We start from the raw sequence: 16,025 nt of genomic DNA on the forward strand, positions 1-16,025 counted from the left end.
TTAGACCTCTTACTAACTTACTTAGTTAGACCTCTTAAAGACATTCAGCCAGTCTATCCACAAATGGAGGCCGCCGCGGTGGCTCAGTGGCTATGGTGCTCGGCTGCTGGCCCGAAAGACGCGGGTTAGATCCCGGCCGCGGCGGTTGAATTTCTTTGGAGGAGAAATTCGAGGCCCGTGTACTGTGCGATGTCAGTGCACGTTAAAGAACCCCAGGTGGTCGAAATTTCCGGAGCCCTTCACTACGACGTCTCTCATAGCCTCAGTCGCTTTGGGACGTTAAACCCCATAAACCAACCAACCAACTAATGAATGAAAACTTAATGACCGTGAGAGGATTTCGAGCCCGCGGCGGCGCGAGATGATTAGCTTCACTGGCCAGTGCATTAGACTTCTGCATCACCGCCGCAGCCGAACGTCCCGCGTGTTTAACTGCCAGTCTCTCGCGCTGTGCTTGGGGTGTCTTCATAAATTTGCATCCGTTGCATCTTAAGGTATGTAATTATGCGGCCCCATAGTTTGTTTTTTTTCCCCTGAAAGACTCTAAATTCTCCTGAAACAAATAAGTCACTGCTAGGTGCAACACTCTATCAGAAGAAAGCCGCAAGTTATCCCCTTAACGGGAATAAGGTGTCCGGCAACATTGGAGAGCATTTAACCCGCATTTAGTTTCGGTAGAGTATCGCAAGTTCAATAAATAGCTCATTATGACCTTTCTTAGCGCCAGCTATGGCATTATTAAAGTCGGCTGTCGTTTCAGGCTAAAGAAACAAAACCATTCGGGTAGAGCCAGTCGCTCTTTTTGTACCTTACCTCAGTTCTTGCCTTTCTTAGCTTAAATCCGAAGCTATGGCTGCGAAGAGCGCTCCATACGTTGGCTACTCAATGCAAGCAAATATGACGACGAATGCTTGCATAAGTGTTGATTTCCTGTCTCAGATACCCATTCCTGGATTGCAGTTCAGTGTGCTGGCTTATAGTGCCGATGCATATAACTCATGCGCATTCGTGGTCCCTCAGGTGACTGCCGCCGACGAATGCAATCCACAAATAAGCTACTGGTACAGTAACCGCGGTCCTGGTTGAAACCAACAACCACTTTCTCCTTCGTGAAAGCTGTTAAGATACGGCGGTGTCCGACGTTCTTCCTCACGCACTCAGTATGGAGCTCCTTACCAGAGCTGGTACAGTGCTGGTCTCGTATAGCATGCGTGGCCGACGATCCAGTCGGCGTCCCGGTAGAGCGAAACTGATGCTGGCAACAAAATACGGATGAGAGCCAGGTCTTGTAGGCTGCTGGTTTCGTATAGCATGCATGAACCAGGGACGGGTCAGCGTCCCCGTGAGGAGTCAGAGCACAAGCGGCTTAGTTGGCCAGCTAGGGAAGACTGTGCACATGAAATGTCTAAAAAGAATAAACTTCTAAACCTGGCTTAGGAAAAGTAATCGCGCTCTTATTTACCGACCATAGGGCTTTGGACGCGACTGCAGATTAAGTAATGTGGGCATCATTATGTCCGGGAAGAATGGCCACCACCCTGTCTTCTTCGAGATTTTTCAGCGCCTGCCAGCTGCCTAGACGCTATACCATTTAAGCGCGGTTCAGGTGTGGCGTTTTTGCTCACTTTATTTCTGTTGGCAGATGTGGCCGCGGAAGCATCGTAAAAGATCCGCTGCTTCAACGCCAGCGAGTGTTCGTGCGCTGCTATACGCCGCGGCCTCCCGAGCAACGCTTTGGACTACGAAAGCAGAGCAGCAGTGTTGGCTCAACCGGCGCTCCTCTTTGCCGTCAGGTTCTTAAGTGCAATACAATACTACTGAAGATGAGGTTCTGTTGCGAAGTCTGTTTCACTGTGTCGGTCTGGCTATTACACGCACGCGCGGTACGTTAGTACTGTCTTCAGTACAACCAATATTGTGGTTTGCTCTCCTTTATAATTTTTGTTAAAACTGCGCAGTGCGCTCACGGTATTAGACATATGTGGTCAGACACAGGCTGACGAACAATGCTTGGAGCAAGCAAGCATGTCATATGACACGAAGTATAGCCCTTTGTGTACAACTACTGCTCACGTCTAGCAATTCATTGTTCCTTTTCAGAAATTAGTAACGACGTAACGACTTCTTTAGGTTCTTCCGTGCAGTCAGTTATGCTTGACCTTGAGCAAGAGTAGAGACAAGAATAGCCGGATTGAGAAGATCACGTATGAAAACACGACACATGTGCAGAAACGAACCGCTTTAAGTTGCTTAAATCAGTACAAAATCCCATCATGCTCTATCGTGCAATAATGCTTACACGCTGATCTCTCAGCGGATGCAGCTGAAGGCAATGCATTCCGGACTCGTGAAGTTGAGGCCGGGCAAGACACTGACGATGGCTCGCTGAGCAGCAGGAGAGTACAACTTGATCTGTCTCAGACGGGTGTCGAAGCCATCCATGTGGTTCTCCAAGACCGCAATCTGCACATGGAAGGCGCGGACAGGGTGGCCAGCCAAGTCTTGCATAGCAATGTGCACCCATCCCGTTGGCTCATTCAGGTGAACAGTTTTGACCACCCGCAGGTCGTGGAAAGTGCTTCCCACTTTCACGGCAATCCTGGAAACATAGGACAGACCAAATGTTGACACTGTATAGCATGCGGGCAATTTCATTCAGCGGGCAACAGCAATCAGCAATGTGGGGCGCAAACTGAAATTCACCGGCGTTAGCTCATTAGGACCGCCTATTTAGCCTAGAAGATGCGTTCGTGGTACGAATGTGGAGCATTCCGCGCAGTTGCGGATGAATGTCGAGAGCAGAGGGGTAGGAAAGGAGTGGCCAGACTGTGGAGATCACGCAGAGGCCACCTGATCCACACTGCACTCTTGGGCATAACAGCGGCGCAGGAGTGCGACAGGGTGAACACAAGAATGACATAGTAAGAAATGTGTGTGAAATTGCAGGTATTTTTGCGGAAATTTTCTGTTGTCATAATTACGCCTTTAACAGAAACGCGTTAACGAAAAAAAAAGTAATTTTCTGTTTTTGGAGCCGCAACACCCCCATCTCACCGAACTTTGGTCACGTGAGCACCACCATTGCACAAAAAAGTGATCCGAAAAACCATTGCCACCTTTCTTCAGTTCCGTCACATATTTTGAGCGTCAAAAATTTCTAAGCGCAATATTAGCGCGCAGAATGAGAAGCAGTGCACATTCTGCAGTCCTATTTGCTGCGGTCCTGCATTCATCCATTGGCGGCATTGACGTGATGAGCGGAAAGCTAGAATAATACCGGCGTGCTGCGTCCGGGACATTCACCGTTCAGACCGTTCGCACACAAGGTAAGTGGCGCACATTTTGAAGCGAAAAGCTTCACTACGCTAGTCAGCACTGCGCTTCGCGTGAGCCGGCGTATGTCGGAGTATGACTGACGTCACTCACGGCGCAGGCTACTGCGCATGTGCGCCTCCGCTTCTCCTCCTCGCCATCGTTTGACCTTTAGCTCCTGCCGTGCGCAGTGCGCATTTGGAAGGAGGGGTATATAAGGTGCGCTTGCCCATCAGAACAGGCGCACGCTGCCGTGCGCTATGCGTCATCGTTTGACGTTCGCCTCAAGCGCGTGTTTATGGCGGAGGCCGGCTATATAACCGCTTGCCAGAGAATAGGCGTGCGCATTCAAGGTGCCCAACAATGATGGATAAAGAAGTTTAATAATCCTGCATAACTTATGGTATATATCATTCATAAGCAATTTTCATAACTACACAAGGCAGACGTATAGCATAACTATAAGCTAACCGAAGAATAACCATAAGTTAAGCCGTAAACATAACCATAGGCTAAATAATAAGCATAACCGGAAGTTAAACCATAAGCATATCCATAAGTTAACCGTAAGCATATCCATAGGCTAAATCAAAAAGCATAACCAGAAGCTAACCCCGCTGTGGTGGCTCAGTGGTCACGGCGCTTGGCTGCTGACCCGAAAGACGCGGATTCGACCCCGGCCGCAGCGGCTGAATTTCGATGGAGGCGAAATTTTAGAGGCCCGTGTTCTGTGCGATGTCAGTGCACGTTAAAGAACCCGAGGTGGTCGAAATTTCCGGAGCCCTACACTACGGCATCTCTCACAGCCTGACTTGCTTTGGGACGCTAAACTCCAATAACCAATAACCAACCGTAACCATAAGCTAAACTATAAGCATTACCGCAGCTTTTCGCTTCGAGATATCCAGGCTTAACCTTAGCTAAGCCCCTGCCAATTTTTTACCGGAATCAATGATACGCTTTTTATTGTCTTTTGGAAGTGTTGTTGCAGGCTTGTACCCCTGTTGAAAAGGGCAGTGAAGATAAATCGCCGGGGCACTTGGAAAATCTTAAGTGGACGGGCAGCTTTAGTTACCACTACAGATCTCAAGACTAGCAGTCTCCATAACTTGTTTTGAGCGTCCTAATTCACTTGCAAAGAATCAAGAGCACGCTTGCGTATGAGTGGAGAGCGAATTCTATTCTTTCGAAATAGCGTGCCCACCACAGCCGCTTTACCACCGATGCGTCACTGCGGCTTCACTATGTCTCACAAAAGGTGCACAGCGCGCGGAAGAGAGAGGAACACAAGCGAGAAACAGGGAAGAGTGCTATAGTTTGCGGGAAAGTGAAGTGGGCACAAATTTTGCTTTGTCTGCTGATATGCACACCTAAAAACCGAGTAAGCGCGGGAAATTTTAGGCCAGGGAAGTACGCGATTGGTTAGCGGAGGAGCACGACAAAGAGCACGGGCTTTTCAATTTCGTTTCTCGTCCAAGAAAGGATCACAAGTGTACGTTGTATCTTTTTATTTTTATCGTCGTTTATTCACGCAGGTGCAAGTAATGCAGTAATTGCGTTTATTTTGTAAGGTTTAACATTGTGATTTTAGTTTTCAGCCGAAAGTTTCTACACGGGCGTTCCAAATGCCGAACTTGCACTGCCACAGGGAAGTTTTCTAACAGCACTGATGTCATTCGAGTGGACATTCCAGATTTTTGAGCCCCTTCGACATGCGAGCTCACTCCGGATCCTCCAATGGCAATCGCCATCGCTTCGGCCAGCCCTTGGAAGAGGTCAAGGCAGGAGTAACTTTATGAAAGATGGCCAAATTACACAGATTAAATTACAAACAAATTGAAAAAGGGATGGTGGTGGAATCCTAGGCTAGGAGGCGCAAGCCACCGCCCGATACGAAGGGTTACGCCTCTACCATCCATCCATACACCCCGACCACAACCGTGCCGCGTGCGTCTGCTCGGGCTCTGTGGTTGTTGAATACGATATCTGCTGCATGCGTTTTTCTGGTGCTTCTTTAGCAAATAGTTCTTGTACTCGTTAAATGGGGGCCTCGAGATAACTGTACACCATTCAGCATGCACTACGCGAGCGCGAACTTTCCGCAGCAAAGCGCCGATCACGGCGACTGCGCACCTTAGTACCTCGCACTATGCTACTTAAAACATCCATTTACAAACATTTTGCTCGCTGGCTTAGATAAAACTCAAGCTGCGCTCTACTTATGTTAAATAATCCCCTGTGACCTAGTAGTGTGACATTTGAGGGGGTTGGCAGGTGCAAGGTTATTCACTACCGGTCAGCCGGATTAACTGCAGTGCTAGGACAGTCCCTTGACACCACTCGATGGAGCGCCTCTTTTTATGGGAAGCATATTACTAGAGCTACACTACAGCCCGTCGAGCGCGGCGGTGGAGCTACCATTGACCTTTAGCGTGACCACGTGACACCACGTGGCAATATGACGTCACAGCAGAGGAGAAATGGGCTGCCGGCTCGAGCGGTCGGCCGCGGCGGTGGAGGCTCCACATCAGAGGCGCGGCGGCTGACCACGTGACAACATGACGTCACAGCAGAGGAGAGATGGGCTGCCGGCTTGCGCGGTCGGCCGCGGCGGTGGAGGCTCCACATCAGAGGCGCTGCAGCTGACCACGTGACGCTACAGCAGCGGTATAAAGCTGAGCTTGCCTCGCTCTCCGGCCACTTACGAGGCGGCCAGGTGTTGGGATGCCGCCTAGAAGCAGGGCTGATTTGAACGAGAAGCGAAAGCTTCAGCGTGCCACAGAGACCGATGAAGAGCGGGATGAACGTCAACCAAGGAAAGCCATGCATTACCAAAACTAGCCATCAATATGCTTCGCATCTGACTAGGCTTAACCTTAGCTTAGCCTCAGCCATTTTTTGCTCTTATTTATACTTATGCTCTGCTATATGCTTATTTCTAACTGGTTTAAAGTTGCAGCTTTCACATGGTGCTACTTTAGTAGACAATTCTTATATGCATTTAACTCCCTCTTATGCCAGGAATCTGCCAGTGATGAGGACATCGGGGACATGCCATGTTCTCCTTTCATCATTGCAAAAGGAGCAGCCGCCGCGGTGGCTCAGTCGTTATGGCGCTCGGCTGCTGACCCAAAAGACGCGGGCTCGATCCCGGCCGCAGCGGTTGAATTTCTTTGGAGGAGCAATTCTAGAGGCCCGTGTACTGTGCGATGCCAGTGCACGTTAAAGAACCCCAGGTGGTCGAAATTTCCGGAGCCCTCCACTACGGCGTCTCTCATAGCCTTAGTCGCTTTGGGACGTTAAACCGCATAAATCAATCAATCAGTCATCATTGCAAAAGGTGTAATTCCGTGTGGTACCGCACTCGGGCGAGCATTCCTGATTTAAAACTTGTTTTGTGCAGGAGGCGGTTTCCTTACTGCAAAGAGCTTCCCCCTATGCCTTGACACCCTGGCAGTGATGCACGGAACCAACCCATGCCAAGCTTTGAAGCTCATGTTTTTCGTACACTTTGCTTCCAATGTTGTGCACTGCAAGTAAACAAGCCCCTGCTTGTTGTTACACAGCGGTAAGTAGTGACCTCACTTGTTAACTGAGTTGTGATAACCTTCCTTGTTTTGGTTTTGGCACTTCTCACATATCCAGTGATGATCGAAGTTATAGGTATATACCACTTTATCATAGGACCCTTTTATGAAAATGCTGGCAAAGTGCAAAAGCAATCTTTAAAAAGTAAGAAAATGTTTGATGAACCCAGACAAGTAATCAACTATGGAATGAAATTTTGCTTTTCTGCTGATTGGTTAATGCAGCTGGTAAAATAGCGCTCTAAAGAAATCTGTACAAAGGAAAGACAGATAAAACTATTTTTTTTTGGAGTTGATCTGAAACCACTTCTTTACAGATTACGGCTACCTGCCTGCATGGTGCCCAGTCACTAATATAAAAGAGTTGGAGAGGGTGGTACTATATTGCTTCTGCGATTGTGTAGCAGTGTATGGCTGTTCTGGTGGAAGTTATACACATTGCATGCTCATAGCGGTCATATATATTTGGCCACGGCATCACAGGACCTGGGGGCGAGGTTTTGCTGAAGAGTGCATATGTGCATGCAATGTAACCCTTTAGTGGCCATATAAGGATCCATTGTTTATATATAGATTTGAATGTGTCGCCATGCAGATTTGATGGATTTGACGTCATAGATGGTACTTCGCAGAAATTGTCAGCATTCTTTCACTATTATTAAGTATGAGGACTTGTGTTCATGTAACTGTGCGATGAACGTTGTGGTGGTTTGATCGCATTTCCACTACTGCTGCTGGGGCTTCTTTGATCTTGAGCTCTGGCAGCGTATGTGGTTCCGGCTTTATTTGGAGGGTATACTATAGCTACGATTCGGACTATCTGGCTTATATATATATATATATATATATATATATATATATATATATATATATATATATTTTTTTGTAGCAGGATTTCCGGGGAAAGGAACTTAGCGACAGATAGCCAAAATGCCGGTCCGAGAGCTTCGGTCATCCAGCCAGCGATCTCGCGCCACGCGCTAGCGGAGCGGCGGCCGCCGCTGCTCATCTTCCTCTTTACAATCACCCCCGGGCTGAAGGCGAAGCCATCCTGGCGAGTCAGGGAGATGACAACACACACGGGTCATAGTACGGCTTCAGGAGTGACACATGAACAGTCTCGCGGCTGCGTCGGCGTTGATCTGTGGAGGGTGTCACCGGGTCGACAATGTAGTTGACCGGGGAAGTGCGCTCTACGATGCGGTAAGGTCCGTGGTACTTGGGGAGAAGTTTGGACGAAAGGCCAGGTGAGGTAGACGGCACGTGAAGCCAGACGAGAGAGCCGGGTAGAAAACTGTCATCAGTGTGGCTTGTGTCGAAACGGAATTTTTGACGCCCCTGCTCGCCGGATGTTAACGACCGAGCGAGCTGACGGCACTCCTCGGCATGCTTGGACGCCTCCGAAAGAGGGGTGCACTCGGACACCCCTCCACCAAATTGTAGCAGGATTTCCGGGGAAAGGAACTTAGCGACAGATAGCCAAAATGCCGGTCCGAGAGCTTCGGTCATCCAGCCAGCGATCTCGCGCCACGCGCTAGCGGAGCGGCGGCCGCCGCTGCTGATCTAAGTGGCTAAATTTGAAACGATGCAGTTTCCGAGTTAATAGGTGTACTTTCCTATAATGAAAGATTTAAAGGCCCTACTTGCTTTGCATATTCTTTTAACACAATGACTTATATGGCTCGAGGCATATTATTGCACGTGCTTTTAGGACCAATTTGTTTCATGGTTTCATGGCTTTTAACATCCTAAAGCAACTCAGGCAATGGGAGATGTAGTGAAGGGCTTTGGAAATTTTGACCACGTGTGGTTCCTTAATGAGCACTGACATCGTACACTACACGGGCGCCTTGCATTTCCCTTCCATCGAAACACGGTCGCCGTGGCCGGGATCGAACCTGAGTCTTTCGGGTCAGCAGCCGAGTGCCGTAACAATTGGGCGACAACGGTGGGGTTAATTTGTGTTTATTTGGATTTTACTTAAGAATTCAATGTGCCGGTCGCTACTCTAAAGAAGCCTTTATTGAGCTACCTCCGCTGTAGAAAAGAGCCGCGCTAGGCAGCTGCTTCGAAGCTACATAATGCCTTGCGAGATCCCAAATTTTATAGCACCAGGCGTCCTTTCAAGAATGTTCCCGATTGCTGACAGTGCTGCCATGTATCCTCACTGTGCTAGATGTGCAGGTCATCATTCCTCAGGCAACGAGGTGTGCTATTCAAAAAGCGAAGCTGGTGTATGAAAAAGACGTATGGTCCACGGAGGAGAGATTCACAAGATGTAAGCAAAAGCATGGTGACATCAACGTGGTTTTAGAATATTACATTATGGATACACTCCATCGCTCCAGACAAATTCTTAAAATTAAATATGTCGTAAAAATGGAGAAGGAAGATGAAAAGGAATCGTTACCTAAACACTTCATGATCCGGTCTATGCGAGAAGCTTACCGCCTTTACAAGTTAGCTCACCCTGCCTGCCATGTTCGCCTTATAAAATTTGCTATCCTTGTGCCCTAAGTGGCTGAAACGCTAGCTGCAGTGGCATGTGCTGGGTTGTTGCGTTCATGTTGTAGCCCAGGCTGCTGCTCTTCCACGGCTTTGCACATAATCTTCTGTTTCTCAGCAATGCACTGCACTCTGCCTCTGTTAAGTTGGTCACATTTGTGAGGTTAACTGAGATATCCCCCCAGTGAGGAAATTTTTCATCTAGCTGGATTAGCCTCTAGCTAGAAATGTGCCTTTTCTGTGTCGGAACATGCATAAAATATTGTACAGCCTACCATACTTCATGGTAACATTTAGCAGTTCCCTTATGAAAGCGTTAAGTCAAACCATCATAACTTTTTTCCCTGAACAAATTTGTACCTCGGATGAATTGTGCCAATAATACATGATTTCTGGTCCCTATTTTGTGGTGCTTAATCGGTGCAAGAATAGGATAAATGATGAGGGTTTAAATATTTGTCCAATGTCTGGTTCTTTTCATTGCTCTATTTGGTGGAAACACAATTGTCTTGTAATTTAAGCCAGTTTTTGAAACTATGCGCTTTAAAACTAGAATTTCAAATATCAACACACTTAGTGGAAACAACGTTTGCTCAGAAGAATAAAGGCTGTTAACCAGCAGTGTTAGAGAAATGGAACATAAAAAGCAAAGATAGCTTCATAAGTCGCATTGAAGCTGGACTTTCTTCAAGAAGAAATCAGCTGCCTCAAATAAGAGCAAATTTGATTTGATTGCAGCGTTTGAAGTTTGGGTATGTAGTTTTTTGCTGTCAACAGATCAGGTATACTGTCCATTATCATTGGCCGCCGTGTTTTCCGGCCTCTTCAGTGGTCAGAGGATTTTGACTCAGATAGTGAGGGAATCCATAGAAAAATCAGGGAACTGGAAGAAAGTACCTTGCTTGACACTCTGGCTTAGTGGCGTATCAAGCATGGTGTTTGTTCTTATCGTGTCAGTCAGCATGACTGGAATCATGGTGTGAGTACACAAGCCTTTGCAACCAAAGTGCTTCACTTTTGCAGCCAAATTTTTTAGCACACTAAGTCAATGAGGCGTTCTTGTTCACGTTAGCACCCATTTTGTGAGTTCTGTCAAAAAACAATGTTCTTTAGCTCCAACATGTTTTGGCATTGCATGCATCTGCTAAGTATTTTGTCTATGCAACTCACAATGGTGTTATTAAATAGAGCAGTGAAATTTTTGTATGGTTTGCTTTCGCTACTGACTGCGAGAAAAGGCTGTTGCTAAAGGTACGTCGGATGGGCCCGGTGCATCCCCCCCCCCGTTCTCTCAGTACGTCGGATGGACCAGGAGCATTTTTTTTCCAAATACACCGGGCAAATCTGACAGTGTTTTTCAAAGTCCGGCAATTTGATTCTTGCCCGGTGGTCTGCTCGATTTACTCTCATCGTGCTCCTTTGAATTTGACCAGGAGTAGTCATACCTTTGGCACAAGAATGTCTACTCTCTGCCCGGAATGGGTCAACTGGTGTTTGGCACACGTACTCCGAGAGCGCCATGCAATGAACTGCTTGTTCACATGACAAACACCCTGTTCTCCGGTTGCACCGTTCGCTACACATCGTTTTGTTAGAGTGTGTGAACTGAAAAATTAATTCCGACTATTTCCATGCAACGTGGTGCACATGTGTGCTTTTCTGTCGTGCGCCGAACTCCGCTTCATGAACTTGAAGGCTTGTTTACTTGCGACAATCGGCTGCCCTTAGTTGAAGCTGAGTGTGCGTGCGGGATCGGTGCTCCAAATACACGTGTGGTGTGTGGCACTGGCTGAGAGGGACCCATTGGCTCACGCTAAGCTCGAATCACTCAATATGTGAAAACTTCTACCTGAAAGATCAAGCAGCGAGCTAGGCAATTTCCTCGTATTCCCCTCAGAAATGTCAATGTTAGCCCGGAAATGGTCTGCACAGTCTTTGTCAAAAGTTCAGAGCCCAGGGGGTTCACTTCCAAGCTTTATATTGGGACTCCAGGAGCATTCATGGAAGTCCTACCTATTGCAGGAGGCAGTTACAGGCATCTTCATATGTCCAGGAAATTTGTAGCGCGAGAGATCCATAAAGAACGACACAGTGTGGCTCAAAAGAAAACCCCTTGGACTCCAAACTTTAGACAAAGGCTATACATGCTTCCTGCTATGCGGTTGCTTGTCCACAATAATTTTCTGTATTGTGGTGGAGTATGTCCTTGCATCACCTAGGTCACCGCTGTATATAAATATAAATATATAAATATCTAAATATAAATATATAAATCTAAATATATTATAATATAAATATTTATAAATATCAAAATATAAATATAATATAATTTGCTGTATATAAATTCGCCATAGTATTGCTTTTGCCATGGCTGTGAGGCATAATATAAATATTTTAAAGATGATTATTATATCTGGTGGTAAAAAAGAGCTAGCATTGTATTTTTTATGTAGTACGGACAGATGCATCTAGGGATATGCGTGCTGTGCACAGCATAGGCGCTCGATCTAGCAAGCATTCTGCTGTGCTTCACTGCTGGTGATAACTTGCTTAAATTATGAGCAGAACGAGGCGACAGATTATAATACTGGAGCGAAAGCACCAAGATGCTGGTGTACGCCGCGTCGCTTGCTGCTAACATATGTGAGCTGGTGCGAGTGATTGTAGTGCTACATGCACACACAACCGGGTGTGAAGATATATATGTGAGATTTTTTGGGAGAGCTGGGCTTGTCTTACTTCATCTGAATGACAGGCGATGATATAAGAATGGGAAAACTTCCCCTTGCAGCTCCTCGAAAGTCGTGATATGTGGAATGGAAGTTGCAAATGCTTCGCAGAGAAGAGTGTTGCAAGTAGCAATAGTGCACTGGATGGCAGCATCCACGACCATGTTGGACGTCACTTTAGCCATGGGCCGGCAGCTACAGGCGTCGTACGCTCAGTGAGAATGAACACTCTGTAGGGCGTAGCTGTAGACACCTCAGCGAAAGAAAAGTGGAAATTTGAAAAGCGGAGAGTTTAGCTAGGCTTGTGTTGGATACATTGCACTGTGGGAAGAACGAAAGACGAAAAAGATGGAAAACTTTCTTTTTACACTATATGATATATGCACATACCTCCAGAGATGCAGGGAAGAGGGAAGTATGCTAGGTATGCGTCGAATATCTCATAAACAACGGCCGAGGGCAAATCTCTGAATTACATGCAACTTTTCATTTCCAGCAGTTTGTAGCTTTCATGTCAAGGTCCTTGCATGGAGTGAAGGACCCCATATTTAACTAAGTGCCCCGCCGCGGTGGCTCAGTGGTTACTGCACTCGGCTGCTGACCCGAAAAACGCGGGTTCGATCCCGGCCGCAGCGGCTGAATTTCTTGAAGGCGAAATTCTAAAGGTCCGTATGCTGTGTGATGTCAGTGCACGTTAAAGAACCACAGGTGGTCAAAATATCCGGAGCCCTTCACTACGGCGTCTCTCATAGCCTCAGTCGCTTTGGGACGTTAAACCCCAATAAACCAAACCAAACCATATTTAACTAAGTAATGAGTGATGACAGTTACCAAACAACGCTTTGCCGGTAGCTTCCCAGTCTGTGTGCAGAGGTGTATACGGTAGCAGAACAATCCTTGAAAACACAGTGATTCACCAGTACCACCTTCAGACTTGGCCCAGCATCCGTACTTTGTTAATTTTCTCCTTTCAGTAAGTGTAACCCCTGCAACATTTCAACATTGCCAGCTAATTTTGGCAGTATCGCGTTGCCTCAGGGACGACCTTACCGTACCTGGTGTTAGCCTTGGCTAAGGTCCATACTTGCAAAGCCTCACATCATTTCCTTTTGTTTAAATTACCTATTTTGCATTGCATTTTTTTTTCAGTATATTTCAGAGGGAAGCCCCATTGTAAAACAAAATTATGCTTGACAGTACATTACCGCATGCTGTGCCCTTAGATGGCTGTAGGCTGAAGGGACACTGCAAACCAATAGCGGCAACCGGAAGTCGCCACTACAATGCCACCGAAGGTCACGGACCACCAATTTTACAAGCAGATAGTACAGCCTAAAATATATAAAAGCAAACAGGCCTGCCACTGAAAGATGACTTTATTTACATGAATGAAAATGCTGATACCTTCAGGTATTCTTCTAAAAGTGCATGCATGAGCAAACATAGATATATGTCTGATTAAAATTTCTTTAAGAAACCAACCAGTGCTAGGGGCATAAGTAGAATGGGTATCAAAGCGACGCAAGTAGTACAGTTACTCAAAGAGAAGTGCAGCAACAAGATCCTAGTAATGAAGGGACCGATATAGTGCTTATTTGGTGAGAAACAGTCGCATAGAGTGAGCGCCGGAGTTTTCCAAGAGAGTCAGTTGTTGCTGTTGCAGTGCCCCAAAAGGTCTTGCACTTGCGTTACGGAAAAAAAAAAACATTAGATGGCGCAGCATGATGCACTTTTCACCCAGGTATCTTTTCCATCGTAGCACACATCTCTTTTCCAGTACTCATGAAATTGCTATCCAAGAAAGGAGGCATCAGAGGCACAAAAGCACTCACTGCAGTCATTTCATTTTCTGTGAAATGCTTGATCACATTCTTCACCATCACGTCAAAGATTTTATTCTAATTCGTTTTGCTGCAGTAGTGATCTGCCACATTTGGCACACACGTAAATCCTCTTTCATGACGCGGAAGCACCGCAGCACCAATGGCCTTACGCTGGTCTCAGTTATTTGTGCTGTTTCTCGGTGCCTTCTTGGGCCCCTGCCGGTATGGCCCTTCATCGGCTCCGGCCTGCGGGAGCCTCGTCGCAGACTTGTCCTTGGATCTGTTTCCCAACGGTCCTGACGCGCTAGCCTTCAACTCGTCGTTACCAAGTTGCGTCCTCTGCTTGAATGAAGTGGTGGCGCTGGGAGACTTCGCTGCAAACAAGGCATCCGGAGGAACATCGACAACAACGGGTGCGGCGCTGACGTCGGCAACAAAACCGAGCATCTCGAGCACCGTTGTCAGTGGGCGTGGAAGCACCGCAGCAGCAATGGCCTCACGCTGGTGACGCCATTGCTGTGCAGCTGTGTAGGTCAGTGAACTTCCTTATGAATGTTTTAAATTTGATGACCGGTGTTTAGTTTTGCATCCACGCCCAGAAGCAGTGCTGCAACCCTTCAGTGTTCTTCTTTTGTTGATATGGGGTGATATAGAGAGTAACCCTGGTCCAGGGAATGCGTCGCTCCCTGAAATTTCGAAAATCCTGGATGACATACGTCAAAGGTCCATTGGCATGGAAGCAGCCCAGGCTACGATGTGTGACGACTTATCCGAGTTGAAGCGAGACCAACAGGCGGCAACACGAGATATTGCCGATATTAGAAAGCGTCTCGAAGCTGTAGAAAACGTAGCGACTGGCTTGTGGTAGAGCATCCGCCTCGCATTCGGGAGGTGCTGGGTTCGATCCCCAGTGCCGCCGGGTACCCACCGGTTTCTTTAATGGGTGCAAGATTTACCCTGGCCTGGTGCTCGGCTCTTCTAGGGTGAAATGCTTGGGAAAAGGGTCTTAGACCAAACAGTTGCCTTGACGGATGAGTGATAAGTTCCCCCGACAAGCAACCATAAGTCCGCCTCGTGCGGCATAAGCCCAATTTGAGCTTCGGTATCAGAGATTACAGCAAGGCTGACTTCCAGGCTATTAATAACAATCTGTCTTTATTTTTAGATGAATTTTTGAGTGCTTATCTCGACCGTAGTGTTCATCGTAACTGGGAGATCTTCAAATCTAGAGTTTCTGACCTCGTAAATGAATACATACCCATCAAAAAAGCATATAGCAACAGTGCTGCCCCCTGGTACAACAGGTATCTTAATAAGCTTTCCAATTAGAAAAAAAATTGTTTTCAGGACAGCTCGCTTCACGCACTCTGCAGTCAGGTGGTCCGCGTATAAAGCCGCTGCAGTCGCTCATTCAAAGGCATTAAAGTCAACCAAATTTACCTTCTTTAGTCAGACTCTTCCAGCTATGCTAAGTAATGACCCGAAACAGCTTTGGAACACAGTGAAAAGAAAACAAAATACCACCATACAACTATTTACCCTGGAAGGGGTTCCAGTTCCTGACCAATTGCGCGCATCGCTTCTCAATAGCACTTTTATCAAAGCCTTCTCTAGCTCCACCGACACTTCCGTCTTACCTTCGCTCATAAAATATCACTTTTTACCAATGGATCCCATCGTCATCTCCTCAGAAGGAATTCGTGGCAATATTAACTAACTTAAAATGTCATCCTATTGTGGTATCGATGGCCTCAGTACTAAAATCTTGAAAAGTATCGTAGGATATTCTTCCATTATACTACAGTGTATCTTTTCGCAGTCTTTAAACCATCACACCCTTCCGAACGACTGGCTCACTGGCAAAATAATCCCACTGCACAAATCAGGGGATACGCGAGATCCACATAATTACCGTCCCATCTCACTTACTCCCGTCCCATGTAAAGTTCTAGAGCACATCCTATTTAGTCATCTTGTTAATTTCCTAAAATCAAAGCAGTTTTTTACTCCGAAACAGCATGGTTTTCGCAAATTCTTCTCATGTAAAACGCAGTTAATGATTTTCACTA

At 46.8% G+C, this 16,025-nt stretch overlaps 1 protein-coding gene across 3 annotated transcripts in view; it reads right to left on the reverse strand.

The window, feature by feature from the left end:
- Window positions 1-16,025, reverse strand: part of LOC149357767 (anaphase-promoting complex subunit 10-like) — a 109,533-nt gene that overhangs the window by 33,715 nt on the left and 59,793 nt on the right. For 2 of the 3 annotated variants that reach the window (XM_089584910.1, XM_089584911.1), the window contains exon 4: window positions 2,227-2,599. The exons of the other annotated variant lie outside the window; for it this stretch is intronic. In XM_089584910.1, coding sequence (XP_089441036.1) covers window positions 2,311-2,599 — 289 coding nt within the window. In that variant the 3' untranslated portion in view covers window positions 2,227-2,310. Of the gene's footprint in view, window positions 1-2,226; window positions 2,600-16,025 lie in introns of those variants that run through there. 3 annotated transcript variants of the gene reach the window in all.

This window comes from Amblyomma mixtum, chromosome 3 (assembly GCF_055824585.1).
Source record: "Amblyomma mixtum isolate Tamu chromosome 3, ASM5582458v1, whole genome shotgun sequence".
In the NCBI taxonomy this organism is placed as follows: Eukaryota; Metazoa; Arthropoda; class Arachnida; order Ixodida; family Ixodidae; genus Amblyomma; species Amblyomma mixtum.